Genomic DNA, 18,352 nt, shown 5'->3' on the forward strand with positions numbered 1-18,352 from the left:
GAGTTAACGTAGCAGAGCCTGCCACCATAATCTCGAATGCATGATTGTAGCTCTTGAAGTTAGGGAGCGTCCCAAAACATGAAAGCGTGTGTGAGATGGGCTTGCTTCTAGAAACTGACCTTTGGGACTTTCTAAATGATCTATGGAAAACAATGTGATTTTTGTTCTGTTTGTTCTGATGCAGCTTCCATGAGGCAGTCTCAGGCTGTACCTGCAGATATGCGTCCGGAGATATGGATTGCGCAAGAGTTGCGGCGTATTGGAGACGAATTTAATGCATATTACCCAAGGAGGGTAATGATGTTTTCTTTACCCCCTTTCTCCCTCACACCCTACCTCTCCCTGCCATTTAAAAAAAAAAGAAAAGACTAGTAATAATCGTGCTTATTCTGGAAATGAGCGGTATTACCTATGTGTGACCTACCATTCTTCCTCCTTTCCCATTTTCCATTTGTTTTATGGCTGAATGTAAGTGGTGGCCATTAGACAAAATCCGAGGCCGACCAAGGGATGGTAGGAGCACAAACCTTAAATTCTCCATGCTTGAAAAAAAAGGGATTATGTATATGCTTTGAAATATTCCCATATAAATACTAACGTAGTCTTTAAGCCAGAGAGGGAGTTGCAGCCCTCCCTGGAGGCAGTTTGGGTCAAAAGTAAAGAAATTTTAAAATTTCCATCTTAGCCAAAGGGAACGATGCCAGCTCTTAAAGTAGAAGTCTCCCCTGTGATTTGCCAGGCAGTGAGTCAGAGCAGGGGGGCCTCTGTGTCATTCCAGCCCCCACTGCTGTCCGTGGTGTTCATTTATTAAAATGTATTAGGAGGCCAATAATTAATAGCCTGTAATCTGGGGTATAAAAATTTTATACCTCAAATTGAGTGCCACTGGGATTTTTAAGGTGTGCTGTTGGGTTAAAAAAAAAAAAAATTCAGCCTTAGATCCTACTCTGCAGGCACAGAGTGTGTTTTGTTTTGCCCAGTGGCAATATATGTTACCATTTGGACACCTTATTCCCATGGAAGACATTTTAAAATGTGTAGGGTTTAACTCAGGGAGTCAGGCTCTTAGGAGTATGTGTGACTACTTCCTGTAGGGGTACACCAGCAAATGTGTGAGAGAATGTGATTTTGGCTTGCTTACCTTTTTTCTGGCAACCATGTATGAAGGTATTTCTGTTGATTTATCGAAAAGCAAGTGCTTAACTATTATTTTCTACAAAATAAGATTTAATATCATTCTTTCTTACTGTGTTACTTTTCATCTGACTCCTTTTCTGTCAAACATTGTTTCATATAATACTTTTTAAAGATTTTTTTTTCTTTCTTTTTTCTTCTGGAGGGAGTTTATGCTTAGGACGCCCCAGTATTTCTGTCCTGCTTTCAATGTTAGTCTCTTTTGTAGCTGGCTGTTGCTTAGTGAACAGATGTTACCTGTAAATTGCTTTCAGTCAGTCTTGTTTTCCTGTTACATACGATGCCTTTTCAGCTTTTTTAAACATACATGGAGATGTTCTCCCATTACAAGAGAGGCTTTCATTGCTTCAGTATAGAATCTCCATAAGGGAGTTAGGGAGTTTCAGAAAACTCACACTTGGATCCTCTTTATACCTTCTACAGGGCGTGTATGTGTGTGTGTGATGGGAAATGTGCTGTCGTGTGATTCTGTCATTAAACGGGAAATGTCACATTGATGAACGGGCTCCGGAATTTCTTGTGATACTGGGGTCTAGCTGGCAGGATGCCTGGCGGCCTACACCTGACGGGGACCTGCTCACAGAACATAAATTCTCTCTCAGCCTGGATCTGAGATGGCAATCACTTTGGCAAGGTGGGTTGTTGTGTAATTTGCCACAGAAGTTACCGTTGCCCTAGTTTCTTCTGCCTCGGTTTCGCTGGTGGGGTTTCGGGGTTACTGTTTGTGTGTGGACTCGGCTCTCCCGCTTGACTAGGAGACAGTGGTCAGAAACAGGGCCCTGGGATATTCGGGACGTCGGTCCCTTCAAGAGGGTAGGCTGAATATATTCAGTCCTGATTCTGGAACGTGTCACGAATCCAGCAGGAAGAGGTCACTTCTGACGGCTATGGCGGCTTCTCAGGCTGAGCCTGGGCCGTGAACTGACCGGCGTGCTGGGCCTGCCACCTCCCCATCCCGTCTCAAAGCGGATGGTAGAGGTCCTTAGGGCTCCAGGTCTGGCTTGGCTGGGGCTCCGCAGGAGAAGTGAGGCTGCCGGCCTCCGGTGCCTTCAGAGTCCGGGGAGCTCTGGACACCGAGATGAGTCAGCACAGCTCCATCCTCGGGGGGTTGGATCAGAACCTTTGGCCAGAGAGCCAGGTGTGTTTAAGAAGGTTTTGCAAAAGTTTCTCTTTGAACTTACATGAAGTATCGATGACTCTGCGATTGGCGTGGAGTATCGGTGACTCTGCAGAGCTTTCCCGCGAGCCTACCTGGATGGGTCTGGCTGATGCATCTCTGTGGTGGCCCCGAATGCTCGGTGGTGAGACATGGGCGGGGGTTGGAGCACAGCCACGCCCACACGTAGGCTGCCGAGGTGCGGGACCGTACAGATCACGTGCAGAGGAGACACAGGCCGTTGGGTGGTCTTCATCACCAAGCCTCTCCCGTGCAGGTGGGAGAAGAGCCTCTCAGAGTTCACACCCCGCCTCCCCACCGTGTTCCCAGTGTTATTACACGGTTTAATGTTGAAGATGCTCATATGTTTTTTCAAATGAGCTGTATAACCTGTTCTCAGTGCTTTGGGTAAGATAAATAGAAGTGAGTCTCATTGCAGTATTTCTCAATATTTGTAATCGTGAACCTTATTTGGCATCTCTTAAAAAAGAACCAACGCAAAAATGCAGTCGCTAATCATTGAAAGGACTCTAGCTTTCTAAGAAGGCTGGAATATCGGGGGAGGAGTAGGGACACACTCTAGCTTATCACCTCATTTTTCAAAAACGAAACAAACTTATTCTCCAGGTCTTATAAACAGCCAGTTCAAAACAGCAGACTCTGAAACTCGGGGTAGTGACACAGTGACCCCAGGGCCGCAGACGCCTGTCTTAAGAGTTGTTGGATTCAAAACAGTCCATTGTCTGCAGTCACACTGATGGGCCATTGTTGAATATTGGGGGTGGAAACCTGGGGAGGAAATGGGAGGGATTTTGCTTCCAAGTTACGCACTTGTCTGTCCGGGGAGGTGTCCCTTCTTGGCAAGCAGAGTCCGTCGCCACGCTGCTTTATGGTGGATCGGAGCCTTTTAAATATTCGGTGTCTCTACTTAATACTGTTACAGTACGTTTTGTAAAGTGTTGGTCTTTTGTTGCCATAAGCCTTGCGAAGCCTGACAGGATATTTTCCCGTTTTTTCAGTTAGAGCAATAGAGGAAGTTGTCGTGTAGTTGTCATGTGCTCAGTGCACTTGAGGGCAGTGGGGAAGCATATGAGACGGAGCTGTGGAGTCTGAATCCTTGAAGCAGGAGGTGAGAGAGGCACAGGTGAGCGCAAAGCCCCGGTGCATGTTCCCTTCTCCTTTTGTGACTCGGTGGCTGTCATCGCCCCAAATGAACCCTGCCAGGGCAGGGCGACCCGCCCCTCTACCTGATGGGAGTTTTACTGCTCCAAGTCCGGTGTATATTTGTAACTTTCTGTTTTGAAATAATTGCAGACTTTTACGCCAAAGTTGCAGGAATGGTACCAAGACCCCTCTTGTATCTGCCACACGAGTCCCCTGCTATTAACATTGTGCCATGTTTGCTTTAACGTCCTCCCTCCTTGTACCTACCTGTGTGCAAACTATTTTCTGAACTCTTCGAGAACGAGCTGCAGGCACGATACTCCTTTACTCTTAAATTCGTCAGCGTGTCCTTCCTACGAATAAGAGTATTCTCGTGTGCGGCCGCGGAGTAATTAGCAAGATTGGGAAATTAACAACGTGGCAGTACTGTCCTGCCATCTGTGGGTCTTATGCAGACTTTGCCGGTCGTCCCAACAGTGTGACATTGTGTCCTCCTCCGTGCATCGTGTCAGGAGGCACAGGGTGTCAGTTTGTCCCATTCCTGGGACTCTGGTCAGAGGTGGTGTCTTCCACTACAAAGTCAGTACTTTTCCATTTGTCATAGAAGGAAAGTGTGTATAAATGAGGAAGAACTTCCCTTTCTCCCCTGTGTTTACTTCGTTTGTCAACTTTAGTTCATGGGTCCGTGTTTAGTTCAGCAGGTTATTATGTGTCCCTCTCGATACTTAATGCTCAGGTTGTCACAGATTTGGCCAGTGGCAGCCCCGTGGTGCGTCTCCACCATGTCATTAGGCATTAAAGTGCTGCAGCAGCCTAGGCACACGTAGAGCATGTAGTGGGACAAAACCCAAGGGTCCAGAGAAGTGGTGGAGCTCTGGGATTCGTTGCTGGATGACCTGCAACCATACGGTGTCCTGGCTCCATAGCTCCCCATGTCCAGCTCTGTGAGATTCCGGGGAGGGAGGGCGAGGGCTCTCGGGGAACACCGGGCAGCCAGGGACGTCAGTGGGGAAACTGCATCCCTCTCTGGGGCTAGAATTCTGAAGAGGGCAAGCAGCTGGCTGGGAGCCGCGGCGCAGCGGCATCTGTGTGTGTTGCAGCAGCTGGCACCTTGATGCCTCCTCTTCCCCGTGGGTGGGGGTCCCCACCCAGACAGACAGCTTTCCTGTTGTTTTTGATAGCCTCTGCTGGCTTCTTTCACAATTCAGAAATTGCGTGAGTGCAAGTCCAGGTCCCATCTGCTGGAGGGAATGTCAGCAGGTGTGGGCTCCGGTCCCCTGCAGGCGTGGGATGCCCTGTGCTCACCACAGGTTCTTGGGGATGGTGTCCAACTGGATGGGATTCTTGGCCCTGGCTGGGGTTGCAGTCTGAGGCCATGGAGAGGGTGCTAGACCCTTGAGAACGTGCTCTTGAGGTGGTCAGCCCCATTCTCTAACCAGCGTGCCCCGGCTCCCCCCTGCCCCCAGTACCGAGGCTAGGATCTCTCGCCTTCTTGCCTTGTCATCAGCTTGTCCACCCTGAGGCACTCTGTGCTCAGGCTGCTCTTGGTTAGCGGTGGCATGGGGATGTCCCGGTGGGGGGGCTGCAGTGGACAGCAGCACGCGATGCTAGGACAGGCTCTCTAGAAGGGCCAAGAAGTAGATGAAAACCCTTTCATTGTTTGATCGCAAGAGACAGTGTATCTTTTGTTCACACTGCCTGCCTCCTACTTCTGTGCCGGGCGTGTGCAGGCATGAATTGACCGAACGACGTAGAGGGAAGCGTAGCCCTGAACCACACAAGGTAGAGAAGAAAAGGTGGCTTGCAGGCTGGTTCTGAGGGAAACCACAGTTTAATTGGTGTCAACACATTAGCATTTTCATGTAAGTCGAGCCTGGAACATCAAAGGGGCTCTGGACGCAGACCCCTCCTTGGAGTCAAAAATCCACGCACTGCCATCCCTGCCTCAAGACAAAGGAATTGATAAATGACTCACCCAAGGGCAGGAAGCTGAAACTGTTTGGACAGAATCAGGACTCAAACTCTAGTCCTTTTGATTCCACATATTGTGATCTCTAATTGAACACAAACTTTCCCCCCCACTTCGCTAATTTAAAGATCTGTAAAATGAAACAGGTACCAATACTGAAAAAAACCCGTGTGTAAGTGAACCTGCGCAGTTGAAACCCGTATTGTTCAAGGGTCAGCTGTACTATATGTGAACTTGAAGTCTGTATGTGTCGTCTTTCCTAACGAGTGAAATTCCCTGTGCTGTTTGATCCTCGTTTTCGGAAGGGCTATTCTTCTATAGATAGTCTTCTGTAGCTAGTGGACGGGGAGAGGTCAAAATTATAGCTTGTTTGGTAATAGCATAAACCATACTTACGTCCAGAGATGCATGTTCTCAGATGGCCCTCTTTTGAGGCCTTCGTTCATCACATGTTGGAGTTTAACAAAATGAGATGCTTTCTATTACTGTCTGAGAAAAGAATAATGAAAAATCTGCCTATCAAACATTAAAACTGGGCCCATCCTATATCATGAGATGATGCCCCACATTTGTCTCACACAGGTTGATAGAATGACAGTTTTCGTAGCACAGCCAGCTGTGGCGGGATAAATTGATGCTTGCCATTTATTTCGGATACAGTTTTCAGGTTTAATGAGTGTCTCCCTTGGAGTTGGATAAGGCAGTTGTGGTCTTAAGAGCCTTGCACACCTGTCTGACACATGCCATATCCACACCACACGAACAATGACAAGACGAAGAGAATGAGCCCATCATGGAGACGCCAGAGCCTGTGAGAGAGAAGAGCCTCCCTCCTGTGACATCAGCTCTGCTGTGTTTCCCTGAGACCTTCCCCGAGAGCATGGGGTTCAGATTATCTCCATGGGGACCGTGGCTGTGGAGGGCTGAATGAGGGCTTTCCATGACTTGTGGAGGAGGATAAAGGGTGATCTCGTAGGAAGATGCAGCTCACAGGCAATGGCAGGGACCTTGGGGTCAGATTCCGTCTGCCCACCTTCAGGAGCCCCATTTTCGGTCAGTCTCTTAGGGACGTAGTGACGATTAAACCAGAGCATTTAGAGATGCATCTAGAAAATGCTGTCCATCATCCCGTGCTACCATCCTTCTGTTTTCTCTCACTTTGAACTGTAGTTGAGACTTTTCTCCATCGGTCTTTAAGCTTTGGATAGAGAGATACTAGTAACTTTGTTCACCTGCGTGTGTGCTAAGTACCCAGCTCGTTAAAGGAAATGTCGGGGGGGGCACCCCCGGGGGTGTGGGGTGGGGACCCCGGACGTGCTGCGTCTGTCTGGGTTACACAGATGTGAGCCGAGGTTGAGGCGCTGGTGTGTGTGTGAATGGCTGGGTGGGCACCAAGCTGGATGTGGCTTGTGTGCTCGCTCACACTGTGGCAGGTGGGCACACCTGCATGGCTGCCTGGCCCTTGAGGCACCGGAGGCCATCAACACATAACCATTTGGAGATGCAGGTGCCTGGAGGGGGGACTTCAGAGAGGTCGAGCTGGGTTTTTTTTAATCTCTTGAGGAGGAAATGGAGATGCACTTTGAGGCTCGGCCCTCCTGCAGACATACAGAAATAATCAGCCTATCACGTCATCCTCCACTAGACTTCTTCCAGCTGAGCCAAAGCAGAGGGGTTTGAGCTGCGGTTAAAGTGCTTACATCTCATTAGCATTTGTCGGAGGCTGGGGCATTTTAGAACAGCGTGTTCTTGCTCTGCATCTAATATTTTGTCTAATGGTGCCTCGTGCGGGAGTTGTAAGAGCCGTCTCTCCGGCTTCTCCGTGGTTGACACAGTGACACACTTCGAAGGTCACGGGCCGGGGGTTCTTCATTTCAGCCAGCTGGAGCCGTGGGGCCGGGGGGCCGACAAGTTATCTAGAGATCTGCTGCGGGGAGGGGGAGGTATTGTACTAAGAAAATCCAGCGCATGCCAGGTTAATGGGAGAAGTGAGTGTTTGTCCTACCGAAAGCGGTACCTGTAATAGTTCTTTGAAATGATGCACTGAAAATTGGAAAGCAGGATTTGTGCAGATGCAGTCTTTCTGCGACGTTTGAGGATCACATCATCACCCTAGTGGGAGAGCTCGCCTCGGGTGCTTGGGGTGGAAGGGGCACCGCATCCGGCCAAGGAGCTCCGCTGGCACCCTTTCCACAGCTGTGTTGACATCAAAGCATGTTAGGCACTAGCTATGCAAATGCCCGTGTTGCCGTGGTGATAAATAGAAAGTGAATTTGGTCTTTGGACAGCATTGCAGCAGCATGTCTGACACCTGAGGACAGCAGTGGATATGGAACCTGCACTGGAATCTGAGCTGAGATGTCCTTTGACTGGGGTTCTTGGTCTTAAAGTGGAGAGAGACCAGGTCTTCTTAGCAAGTCTCCACATCGAGTCGTCACACATGGGCCCTGTTCCTCTCTGACCTCTGTGTCACGCGCTTGTCACTTATAACGTTTAGATCGATGGGTTATGAAATGGGTAGAGGTGGTCTTCCATCCATCACCGGGGCCACTCTGTCCCTTGCCTCACTCTGTCACCTGTGATTATGGCAGCTTTCAGCACTGTTCTGGAAGGTGCCGTGACCGCCCCTGGGGGAGCAGACACCATCCAGACAGACACTCCATCCTCTGACAAAGAGGTTCTCTCTTTGTCAGAGTCCTTCCTGGTGTCAGAGTCCAGAGTTCAGTCTCCTATAACGTGTTCGCACTTAAAAATGTATCTACCTTAAAAAAAAAAAAAAAAAAAAAGTTTAGGATGTCTTAGGCATTCAGTGTTGAAATTCTATAAGAAACAAGTTTTTGAACAAGTTTTAAAATATTGCTCAGAGTCTCAGTTCTGCGGGTACACCTTGCTTTTTGGTTTGTCTCCTAGAGTTTGGTATTGAGCTCTTTTTGATAAGACGGTGAAAAATAATGTCCTTGTTACCTTGACTGCCAGGAAACTCTTCCCTAAACTGTGGTTCTGTTGCAGCAAATCTCAGCCCTAGTTCCCAGGATAAGTCTCTCTTTCTTAATACTTGTGATCTTCCTCAACCTTTGTTTTTACTGCACTGTGTGCACCTCTGTGGTTTTGAGTCGGTAAGCCCCCTTGAGTAATGCTCAGTGTACCTGTGGGTTGTACGTACTGAGTCACTTGGCCCAGCGAGCTTTGACCCTGCCTTTGGAGCCCGGATTGGTGAGTGTGTGTTCTGCACTGAGCTGGAGTTGAGCTGAACTGTCGGGGTTACTTGGTGGTTCCTGATCCGCAAGCTCCGTCTGTGAAAGGGCAGAGAGCTACACTGGCTTGGGGGGTCGTGAAGACGGAAAAGGCGTGTGCCAGGTTCCATTTATCGGTGGCGGTGGGCGACCCTTCTCATCCCCAAGCTCAGGCTCACAAAGTCCGAAGACCTGCTGTGTCTTGTGTACTTTGCAGAGGCTGGGCTCCTCTCCATCTGCAGGAGAGTGAAGCGGGAACAGAGCGGCCCACTGCAGGTATGTTGTGGTCAACCTGGCCAGTTGCCCGGGGCAGCCTGGGCTCCAGGCCTCTGTTGCATGCGGCACACCTGCTTCCCTGGTTTGGCTGTGATTGTTGTTTTGGCATTAAAATGTAATTAAGTTCCCCGATACTTGATTGGTGGTCTCGAGTGCAACCTGAGGCGGTCCCGGTGCTACAGCCATGGTGGTCGCCGGCGCTGTGTCCAGTCCCTGAGCCTCCTCTCCTGTCCCACCCCACGCGGAGGCCCAGCTCCTCAACGTATGGGCTGCTCCCCGGTCATGACAAGTCAGCCTGGACCCTGCTCCCCACTCCAGGGCGGACCCTCGGTGCAGCCCACCCTGTCTGCCACCCAGGTGAGCCTGTGGCCTCTGGTGTGGACGTGCAGGGAACTGTTCGGGATTCCCTGCTGAATGCCCTTGACGCTGTCTCCAAGGTCGTATTTCACATCTTCCAAGAAAACCGAAGTCTGTCCAGGGAAACTCAGAGCTCCTGAGTCCATCGCTTACCTTTACGGGACGATTCTTGGATGGAACAGCCCCAGAATTTGACACTGCTTTTCATTCTGGCTTATTGTGAAAAATCAAATACTATATTTTACCATAAAATACGATTTTTCCCAAGCCGTCTGCTCCTTCTTGCGTGCAGGGCCCCGCCCCTCCTCCTATAATTCCCTCTCCTTTCCTCCCAGCAACTCTTCTTCCTCTGACTCAGCATGGGGCTTGGCTCTGTGCCTTCCTGCCCGGCTCTCCCGGCCCCGCTGCCCGCCTCTCTGGCCGATGCTTCTTTCTCTGTCATCGTCTTTACCTCTGTATTACCCTTGTCACAAGATCGTGTTCATTCGCATGGCTCTGTCCCTAGGCGGAGCGTAAGCTCCGCAGAGGAGATGCTGTCGTGTTGCTCTTTGGACAAGAAGGACCCTCCGCATCTTGACTGTGTTTGGGTGTAGGCTTCAGGCTTCACTGGAACGTGTGGATGTGTTTCCGTCTGCAAGGTGGGAACTTGCACTTGCCTGCCTCTGGCTCCCGAGACAGGGCAGCTTTCTCTCGGGCTCTTCTCATTGATGGTGGCACCGTGGGCGCCCTATACGGTGGGCTGCGTCGTGCTCTCCTGCACGCGGTGCTGGCGACTCAGGAATGCCCACGAGACTTAACTGGGTGCAGACAGGCTACGAAGTCGAGCGTTGCCTGTGATGCCGGAGCCCCCCAGCCAGAGAGGAGCATGGACTGTCAGGATGGCCATAGAAGTCAATTACCCCAAATAATCCACTCCTTGATCTAGATCACGGAGATGAAAATCCCAGTTGGATGGGATCCTGCACGTTGTACATGTGTGTGTATAAGACATAAATTGTTTGTACCTAGGAGCGTATTTAGTTTTTTAGTTCTTTCCCCAAATGAATCATTGTAATATATCTTTCTAAAGTGTTTCTATGATTTAGACTAAAACAGCATTACGCAACTCTGAGCTAAGAAGTTTTGTTTTTCACTTAAAAGGTGAAGGATCAGGAAGGATGATTAAGCATGAGCGGGTGTATTAGTTTGCTAGGAAGGCCAGAGCACAGGACCATGGACAGGGGGCCTTAAACAGCAGAAATGTATTTCTTCACATTCCTGGAGGCCAGAAGCCTAGGATCTCATGCTGGCTGGGCCAACCACGTCTGCCCTACGTTAGCATCGTCAGGCCGAGACCGTGTGCTCAGTGACTCCAGTAAGGAGGCTGATCAGTACGGCTGCAGGTGTCAGAGGGCTGCGCGTCTGCCCTGGCGCCAGCTGCCCATCCTCCAGCTGTTCGTGAGGTGTGGGCCATCCACGCTGCGCCAACAGCAGCTTCGGCGGGCCCTGCCAGCTGTCGAGGGCTTTCTGGGCTGCCAGGGCTCTTGGAATCAGTGGTAATGGCTTCCTCCATGGAATGTTGTCCAAAAGCAATCATTCACTGGTTTAACGGCGTGTGCCGTGTTGTCACGCGTGCTGTCGAGGGGCCAGGTGTCCCCGTATCCTCGCTAACCCAGATGTTGTAGCATCTTCTCGTTTGTCAGGGATTGGGTGTTCCTTTTAACAGATCTTTCTTGCATTCCCCTGCCACCCTGGCATGTCTTTGCATACCGCCCCCATATTATTTTCATGTGACACGAAAGCAACAGTCTAAAAAACTCGGGAAGACTTCTCTCATCCTACACCTGCTGTCCTCAAGGGTGCGTGGAAGGTTTCTCCTCTCAGACGCTGCCAGTTCTGGAATATAAAATTGGCTAAGTGTCAACAGTTGGGGGTCTGTCCCTACTGTGTGACCCAGTCCCCTCGTGGCGTCATTTTGACTCCATTCTCCGGTCCTACTGAGGCCAGCAGTGACAACTGTTTGGCTTGAGATTTCCCACCTTGAAGTGATAGTTTAGCTCAGCTCTGCATACACTTTCTTCATTTTAGTAAGTCGTGGTTTTATTTTGAATAAGCCTCTTTCAACCTGTTAATATTAGTCTCAACTAAAATTAACCTTCCCCTAAATTATTCTCACCCAGAAGAAGCAAAGTAATTTTGAAAGTTAAATCAAAACAAAGCAATCTTGTGTGTCAGGCTGATAAAAATCGCAGACTGTGGTTACGGAGCGCCTCTACAGGAATCGCTTACATAAAGCTGATTTCCTCCAGTCTGGCTCCTGGTTCTGGAAGGAGCAAGGGAAGTGCTCCGGCCTTATCACAATTCCATCCCGTACAACGAGCCCCAGAGGGCTGTGTAAACAGTGGCGAAGAGGGAGCTCTGCTTGCAGCTGGCGTCTGTGGACAGCGATTGTGTCTGGGAGGGGGACGCCCGTCCTCGGCCTGTCCCGTGGCAGGTGGTCCCGTGGATGTGTGCTGGGAAGCACCCCCCAGCCCGCCGGAGTGAGAAGGGGGTTGGTGGAGTGCTCCAGACAGAGCAGGGAGCTGGCCTGGGGTGTGGATTTCAGACCTGAACAGGGAAACCGGTCACAGCTCCTGACATGGAGGCGGATGTGCTCTGTTACCAGCTTTGGCTGCTCTGAGTTTACACCCTGCACTTAACCCGCGAAATGGATTAGAGCTCGAAGGTGGAAGACCTAGGGACCTCTGAGACCTTGAAATACCCTGGCCGTTTCTTTTGGAACAGTTTCTCAGCTTGTCACGATCCTATGGTGGTCCCCAGCAAACAGGGCTTTTCTATTTTTCATCGCTCTTTGCCCGCCACGCCGGGGTACTGGAGGGGCCAGTGGTTGACGCCACCTGTGTCGGTGACCGTGGCCGCAGCCCTGGACCAACGGCGCTTACCCACCGGAGCTGCCCACCGACAGGCAGAGGTGCGGTGGCGCATCAGTGCTCCACTTTATTTAGCTTCTTAGGGCAAATTACCCCGAATCACTGATTTCTCAAGTAAATGACAGCCACCCGAAACTCACCCTTGAGGGAGTCTGAACCATATTTTGAATGTTGGTAACTTGGGCAGTAAGGTGGTTACCTCGCATCCACCAAGTTCTTTCTTTCCTCTCTTCCATCTGCTTTACCTGCGCCTCTCTTCACGGGACCCCCCCAACTCCAGGACTTGGGGTGGCTTTCCTCCAGCACCTGCACAGAGCCGGTGGGGATACTCATTTTCCAATGGTTGCTACGTTTCCTGATCAAGGCAGCTCCGGCCAGCGATGGCGTCACCTGTGGAAAGAATATGTGGTTTTTAGAAGGAGAAACAGTGCATCTATTTGACAGACCTGGGGCAGTTACTGTCTGCTAAGATTTCCACTACAGATGCAAGAAAAGTGTCCTCACGCTTTCTGTCTGTCTGATTGTGGCAGCCCAGGTTGAATGGGGGAATACAGGGAAAACTTGCAACTCATAAATAACCTTGTGAACGGTAAAAGCTTCCTTTATTCCAAAGAAGAATTTACAAGAGTTTACAATTAAAAAAAAAAGGGGGGAGGGAACAGATTCAGGGATTCTCTTTGAGCTTTCCAAACATCCTTTTGGTCGCTTTAAAGAAAACCATCATTTGGTGTGCCTGCTCTTTTTGCAGTGACGTCTCAGGGAAGAAGTTGCCCTTTAAGAGGCACCTTCATAGCTGTTCAGATGGGATTGGTTGTTCCCTTAAATATGGGTTCCCCCGCCAGCCCCCGAAATAAGTCGGGGCTGGAAAGTAAGGAGCTTTCCTTTTGTTGTTTCAGGTCTTTCTGAATAATCACCAAGCAGCCGAAGGTCACCCGCAAATGGTTATCTTACGGCTCTTACGCCACATCGTCCGTCTGGTGTGGAGGATGCAGTGACAGCGGGTTCCTCACGGAGCCGGGATGTGCAGACATTTTGCTCGTTCAGACCGACAAGCGCAGCACCTCGGTGTCTCGGTGTCTCGGTGCCCTTGCTGTGCAGCCCGAGGTCCCTCGCTGGAGGGGGCGGGCGGGGAGCCTGCCGGCGTGTCCGAGCTGCACGTGGACCTGACCTTGTCTTTCATCATCACCACGCGGCCGAATTTCTAACAGAAGCTTGTTGTGAATGTAAATGAGGGAGGATTCTCTTTTTAAACAATGTACAAATCATGGTTCTTTGGAGCAGGATTTTATGCAAGAATGGTGTTTACATGCCGTGTGTTTTTTTTTTTTCCCCCACCTTCTTTGATAAGAACAGGTTTTTCAAAAAGGAAACGGAAACTTTTTAACCAACTCGTGAGTGATTTTTGTACTAAAATTTTAAGAACCTTTTGCCTACTCTGGGAGGATTGTGTAAACTCCACAGTGGAAACTGAGCCAGCTGATTTATAAAGCTGCCTTAGTTTATTTTTAGAGGTCACTGTACAGCATTTTTAAACAGGAGAGGTATGATGTGGCCCCTCCCTTCCCTGCCATTGCTTCTTGGACCTTTTTTTTTTTTTAAGTCATTATTATTAATACCAAAAAAGTTCTTATGAAATGGAACTGGTAAAAGGGGCAGAGGGGTCTCTTGTCAGCCTGTATTGACGTGCCACTCCCATTTTGTAAATATCTACTTACCTCCTTAAATTCAGTTGCATCTGTGGCAAAATTTCAGACTCTCTTTGTGTTTCTCCTTACGTCCTTTGGTGATGCTCCTCCAGCCTGTTGGACACTGATGCACACATTTGGTCCAGTGTATTTTCATGGTCAAAAGTATAATTGGGTCTGAACATGAGTTAGTATCTGCCTGTATCAGACACAGGTCTGTTTGTCTATTGGTAGCTTACTCACTGGGAGGTGCTCGATGTTGGTTTTCGTTTGGTTTTGATGGGCTGGTCGTTTAGAAGTGTTCTGAAGAGGCAATGGCAGTCATAACACAAGGTATGCACTGTTGGCTTTTCGGGTTGCAGGCCTTCCCATATCACAGGATGGACTCTCAGCCTAAGGCCCCAGGTGGTTCACATGCCCACGTGCAGCCGAGTTCCGTCGAGGTATCCAAGCTCGAGTTCTTGTGGGAATTGGTGCAGGCTATGGGCGGGACTTGAGACAGCTGTTTCCTGGGCATCCTGGCTTTTTGTCCAACTCAGAGTTCATCTGGCTTTTGATGGCTAACACTCGGTTCCCACTCTCTGAAATACAGACTTAATTCTGCTCTCAGCAGTTCCATAAAAAACCCCGTTGGACACAAGTCTGAAATGGTCCCTTGGCCTTCTGACAGATGTCTGTGTCACTTGTCCCACTTCTCTTGGGACGACTGGATTTCGTCAGGCCCCCTTCATGCAGCCACTTCTGTTGGGGATGCCCTTCCTCTGCGCCTGCCATGATTATGGCAGAGAATGGAAGCCCACGAGTTGGTCAGTCTTTTCAAAGGCAGTTAAACTACTGGGGAGACCCAAGAAAGATTAGGGAGCATTGAAAGAGGGGAGGTGGAGATCGTTCTGTGAACCCCATCACTCTTATAGTTTTAGAAACCTCAGATCATTAAACAGCTTTTTAAAAAAAGATACGTGATTTTTCAGATGAGTCAACAGTGCCAACAACAGCTATCGTATTTGGTTTTGGCCCATCGAGAACCAGTGTTTTCACGTTATCAGATGGAAAAATTGATTCATTTTTGTATCTTCATAATTTTATATAAGTATATATATATATATGTTGCATATATGCTTTTTTCTTAGGTAGAGATATTTGACTCCAAATATTCTTCCTTCTAAAAGTTTTCTTTTCCCCAGGTATCTTCTTGGGGTCTTGAATTGTTTTAAAGCTGTGTTGAGTCTCAGCTTGTGTCCTTGACATGTCTTGAACCCCTCTGCAGGGTCCTCAAGTCCACGCGGTTGTTAAGGTGGTTGGTGGAATTGCAGCCGTGGGCCTGCTGGACACACACACCAAAGACGTATTTGGTTCTGGGCCGCTCCCCTCCCAGGATCTCTATACGGGCCAGTCTCTCGGACTGGAGCACTTTATTCTGTTCCTTCAGCCCTGGTGCCCGGGGGCTGAGTGCTCGCTCACCCACGTGCAAGTTTACCTCGGGCTCGGCGGCCTCCAGGCCCCCGGGCTGGCCGTGGAAGCAGCTGGTGAGGAAATTAGAGATTCTATGAATTGTAGAAGTATTAAGAGGATGTTGCCCCAGGACTTAAAGAGAGGTGACTGGACGTCTCTGTACTGTACGTATCTGTTTATCAAGATGCCTCCCTGCAGAAAGTATACCCACTGTGGGTGTACCTTTGACTTCTTATTTTTCCTTTCTTTGACTTTTTATAGAGAAAAAAAATAACTCGATCCCTTTTTGGAAACTGAATGCGGGTTTTGTGCCTTGACCACCTCGTCTCACGTGAGGTTTGTAGAAAGTGTCCTGTGACTTTTCACAGAAATGCAATAAACACACACGAAATTAACTTCAAGAGTGAATCTGCAAATTACCTGGACTCCTGTTTATGAAGAATTTTTTTTTTTCTTGGTTGTGGAGAAACCAGGTGAAAATTTCTTCCGAGTTAAAAAAACAAAAACAAAAAATGTACACAGTAGACGACAGCTTTCTCCTGTTTCCCCTTCTTAATATTGTATATATTTTGACTATTTATTAGATTAGGAAGTCATACTTTACTTATCAACTGAGCCAAACGTCTGTGTGCAATTATTATGTTTCCTTTACCTTTCTTGTAAAATTTTGTACAGCATAAATGAGTAAAAAAAAAAAAAAAAATCACTGTTTTTACTAAACTTTTTCAGAATTGAGGATTGTAAATATTGTAGATTCTTTTTCTGTGTAATGCGTCCTACTGTTTCATAATGCTGTAACTTGTAGAGATGTTGTATATTTATTTCCAGCTTATTTAATGTCTTAAATTCTGAAAAGTGTTGACCTCCCTGACCCCTACCCCCTCCTGTCCTGTTAATTGCTTTAACTCTGAGGTGGCCCCTGGTTACCTCACTGCAGGCCACGCGGTCTCCCCCGGGTGGCCCTCCAGCTTTGGTTCCTGGTATTTCTAGTCAAATGGGTTTAGATTCGTAGAGTTTGCTGTCCTCATGATGAAGTTTGTGTTCAGACGCCAGTGAGAGACCATAAACCTAGCAGGCTGTCAAATTCTACTCTAGAACTTTCCAGTGACTTTCTCTTGTTCCCAAATGGCTAGCTTCTCATGGAAGCAAATGCTGTTAACTCCAGGCTGTATTTTAAAGCCAAAATATATACGTGTGTGTGTGTGTGTTTGTGTGTTGGTGGTGGTGGGGGGGCAAAAAGTTCGTTCGGGTTTTTCCATTACATCTTATGGAAAAACCCAAACGAACTTCTTTTGGGCCAACCCGATATGTGTTATTGGCAGTTGGGAAGGATTTTTTCCATTGAAAATTTATCCCTGACAATACCATGTTCAGAGAAATGGAAACGTCGTCTTCTGGAGGTGCCGTCGTGAGATTGTTGAGGGCAGGGGCCAGGCAGGATGAGGCACAGTGGGACCAGTGGCCCCTGCTTCCAGAGACACATCAGGACCTCGTCACACCCCTAACCCCTCACTGGCAACTGATGGGTAGTTGAGTTCCCGCCACCCGCTCTGTGGCTTCCTGTGCTTTGAGGTGCGAACTAAACTGTGTGTCTTCAGGAACTAATTGTACAGCCCCTGCCCTGAACCATTCGGTCCCTGCATTTGATCCACCTGCTTCTTCAGGGTGACGCTTTCCTTCTGCTTCTCCAAAGCCTTCGAGAGAGGTTGGGGGCCCCACTGGACTGGCTGTTAAGAAGTGGAAGCTTGAAAGAGACTTCCTAGCGGTTCTGTGTCGATGGCTCTGTCATCCCTGCTGATTTAGCCTGGTGCCTGCGTGTGTCCACCCCGCACACGTGTGTGTGCAGGAATGTGACCACACGTGTCGCTAAACCAGCTGGGGTAACTCTTGTCCTGCTCCAAACAGCATTGTGTGCAAGAAGCAGCCTCAAGCTCCCGGCTAAGTAACTTGACTACTTTTATTTCGGAATTTCAGACTTTAGAAGCTCTCTTAACGTTTTATGTCCAGGTTCTGTGACCACTAGTTACTGTATCAGAACTCATCAGGTACTCATTTATAAATAGCACTGATCTGTCTGTATACTGATTCATCACTAACTTGTTTCCTAGGACCCAGCATATTGTAGCATATGTATTGCAATTTCCCTGGCTTACTTGTGTTTTGCACTGATGAATTTTGACAGGGTAATTGCCACTTTACTTGTGCAATACTGCTGTAAATAACTGCAGATTTTTTTTTTAAAAGAAACTCAATCTTTTATGTTCTTAATGAATTTTATATAAATAAAACTTTCAACTAGTTTTGGTGAGCTGTTTGATTGTTTCACGCAATGGTAGAGAAACAGCTGAAATATGGATGTGTACACGCCCACACTCTACCCTCATCGGTCATAAGAATGTATTACGGACACTCAGATTTCGTGAATTCTCGCTTGAAGTCAATTCTATGTCGTATACTTAAAAGCAAACCACTCTTTAAAGTTTTGAAGTGGCTGGGGAGAGCGACTGCAAAGTTTTCTGCCCACGTAGTCAGGTATGACTCAGCACCTGGATGGGGGGTGGTACTAGGTGACAGATCTGAACTGTATTGATTAGTGATTATAGCAGATTACCCTGCCATCTCACCCCATCTCACAGTTTGAAGAAAATTCAAAGGATGGAAGTCTGGTTTGACTCTAATAGAAAGCTGTTCTATAGCACCTGCTCAAAGCCATGAATCAACAGGTGCATGGACGTGTGTGTGTGTGTGTGTGTGAGAGAGAGAGAGAGAGAGAGAGAGAGAAAAATCACTGCCATCTTACAAGGGTCCACGGAGTTTTGAGAGACCTGTGCTGCGTGGTAGGTGTGAACTAGTTTAGGAATGGCAGAGAGAAATAGGTTGATTTGGGGAAAAAGGTTATAAAATCCTAAATAAGTTATGTAATTTGCCACTTTTGCTCTGAAATAAGTGCTGGGAAA

At 48.4% G+C, this 18,352-nt stretch overlaps 1 protein-coding gene and 1 non-coding gene across 6 annotated transcripts in view; both read left to right on the forward strand.

Annotated features, from left to right (window-relative positions):
• The window catches only part of BCL2L11 (BCL2 like 11), a 45,840-nt gene extending 28,145 nt beyond the window's left edge, over positions 1-17,695 (forward strand). For 4 of the 5 annotated variants that reach the window (XM_022599190.3, XM_022599189.3, XM_022599187.3 and 1 more), the window contains 2 exons: positions 185-294; positions 13,155-17,695. In XM_022599190.3, the coding sequence (XP_022454898.1) occupies positions 185-294; positions 13,155-13,253 (209 nt within the window). In that variant the 3' untranslated portion in view covers positions 13,254-17,695. The remainder of the gene's footprint in view (positions 1-184; positions 295-13,154) is intronic. The other variant, XM_022599188.3, reaches the window with a different exon arrangement.
• On the forward strand, positions 12,686-12,814 carry LOC115803370 (small nucleolar RNA SNORA31). Its single transcript, XR_004024051.1, has one exon. It is a non-coding gene; the product is annotated as a small nucleolar RNA SNORA31 (small nucleolar RNA).
• Positions 17,696-18,352: the final 657 nt, after the last annotated feature.

The sequence above is a fragment of the Delphinapterus leucas genome, chromosome 13, assembly GCF_059928025.1.
Source record: "Delphinapterus leucas isolate spDelLeu-1000000601 "Yukka" chromosome 13, BTC_Dleu_Yukka2, whole genome shotgun sequence".
In the NCBI taxonomy this organism is placed as follows: domain Eukaryota; kingdom Metazoa; phylum Chordata; class Mammalia; order Artiodactyla; family Monodontidae; genus Delphinapterus; species Delphinapterus leucas.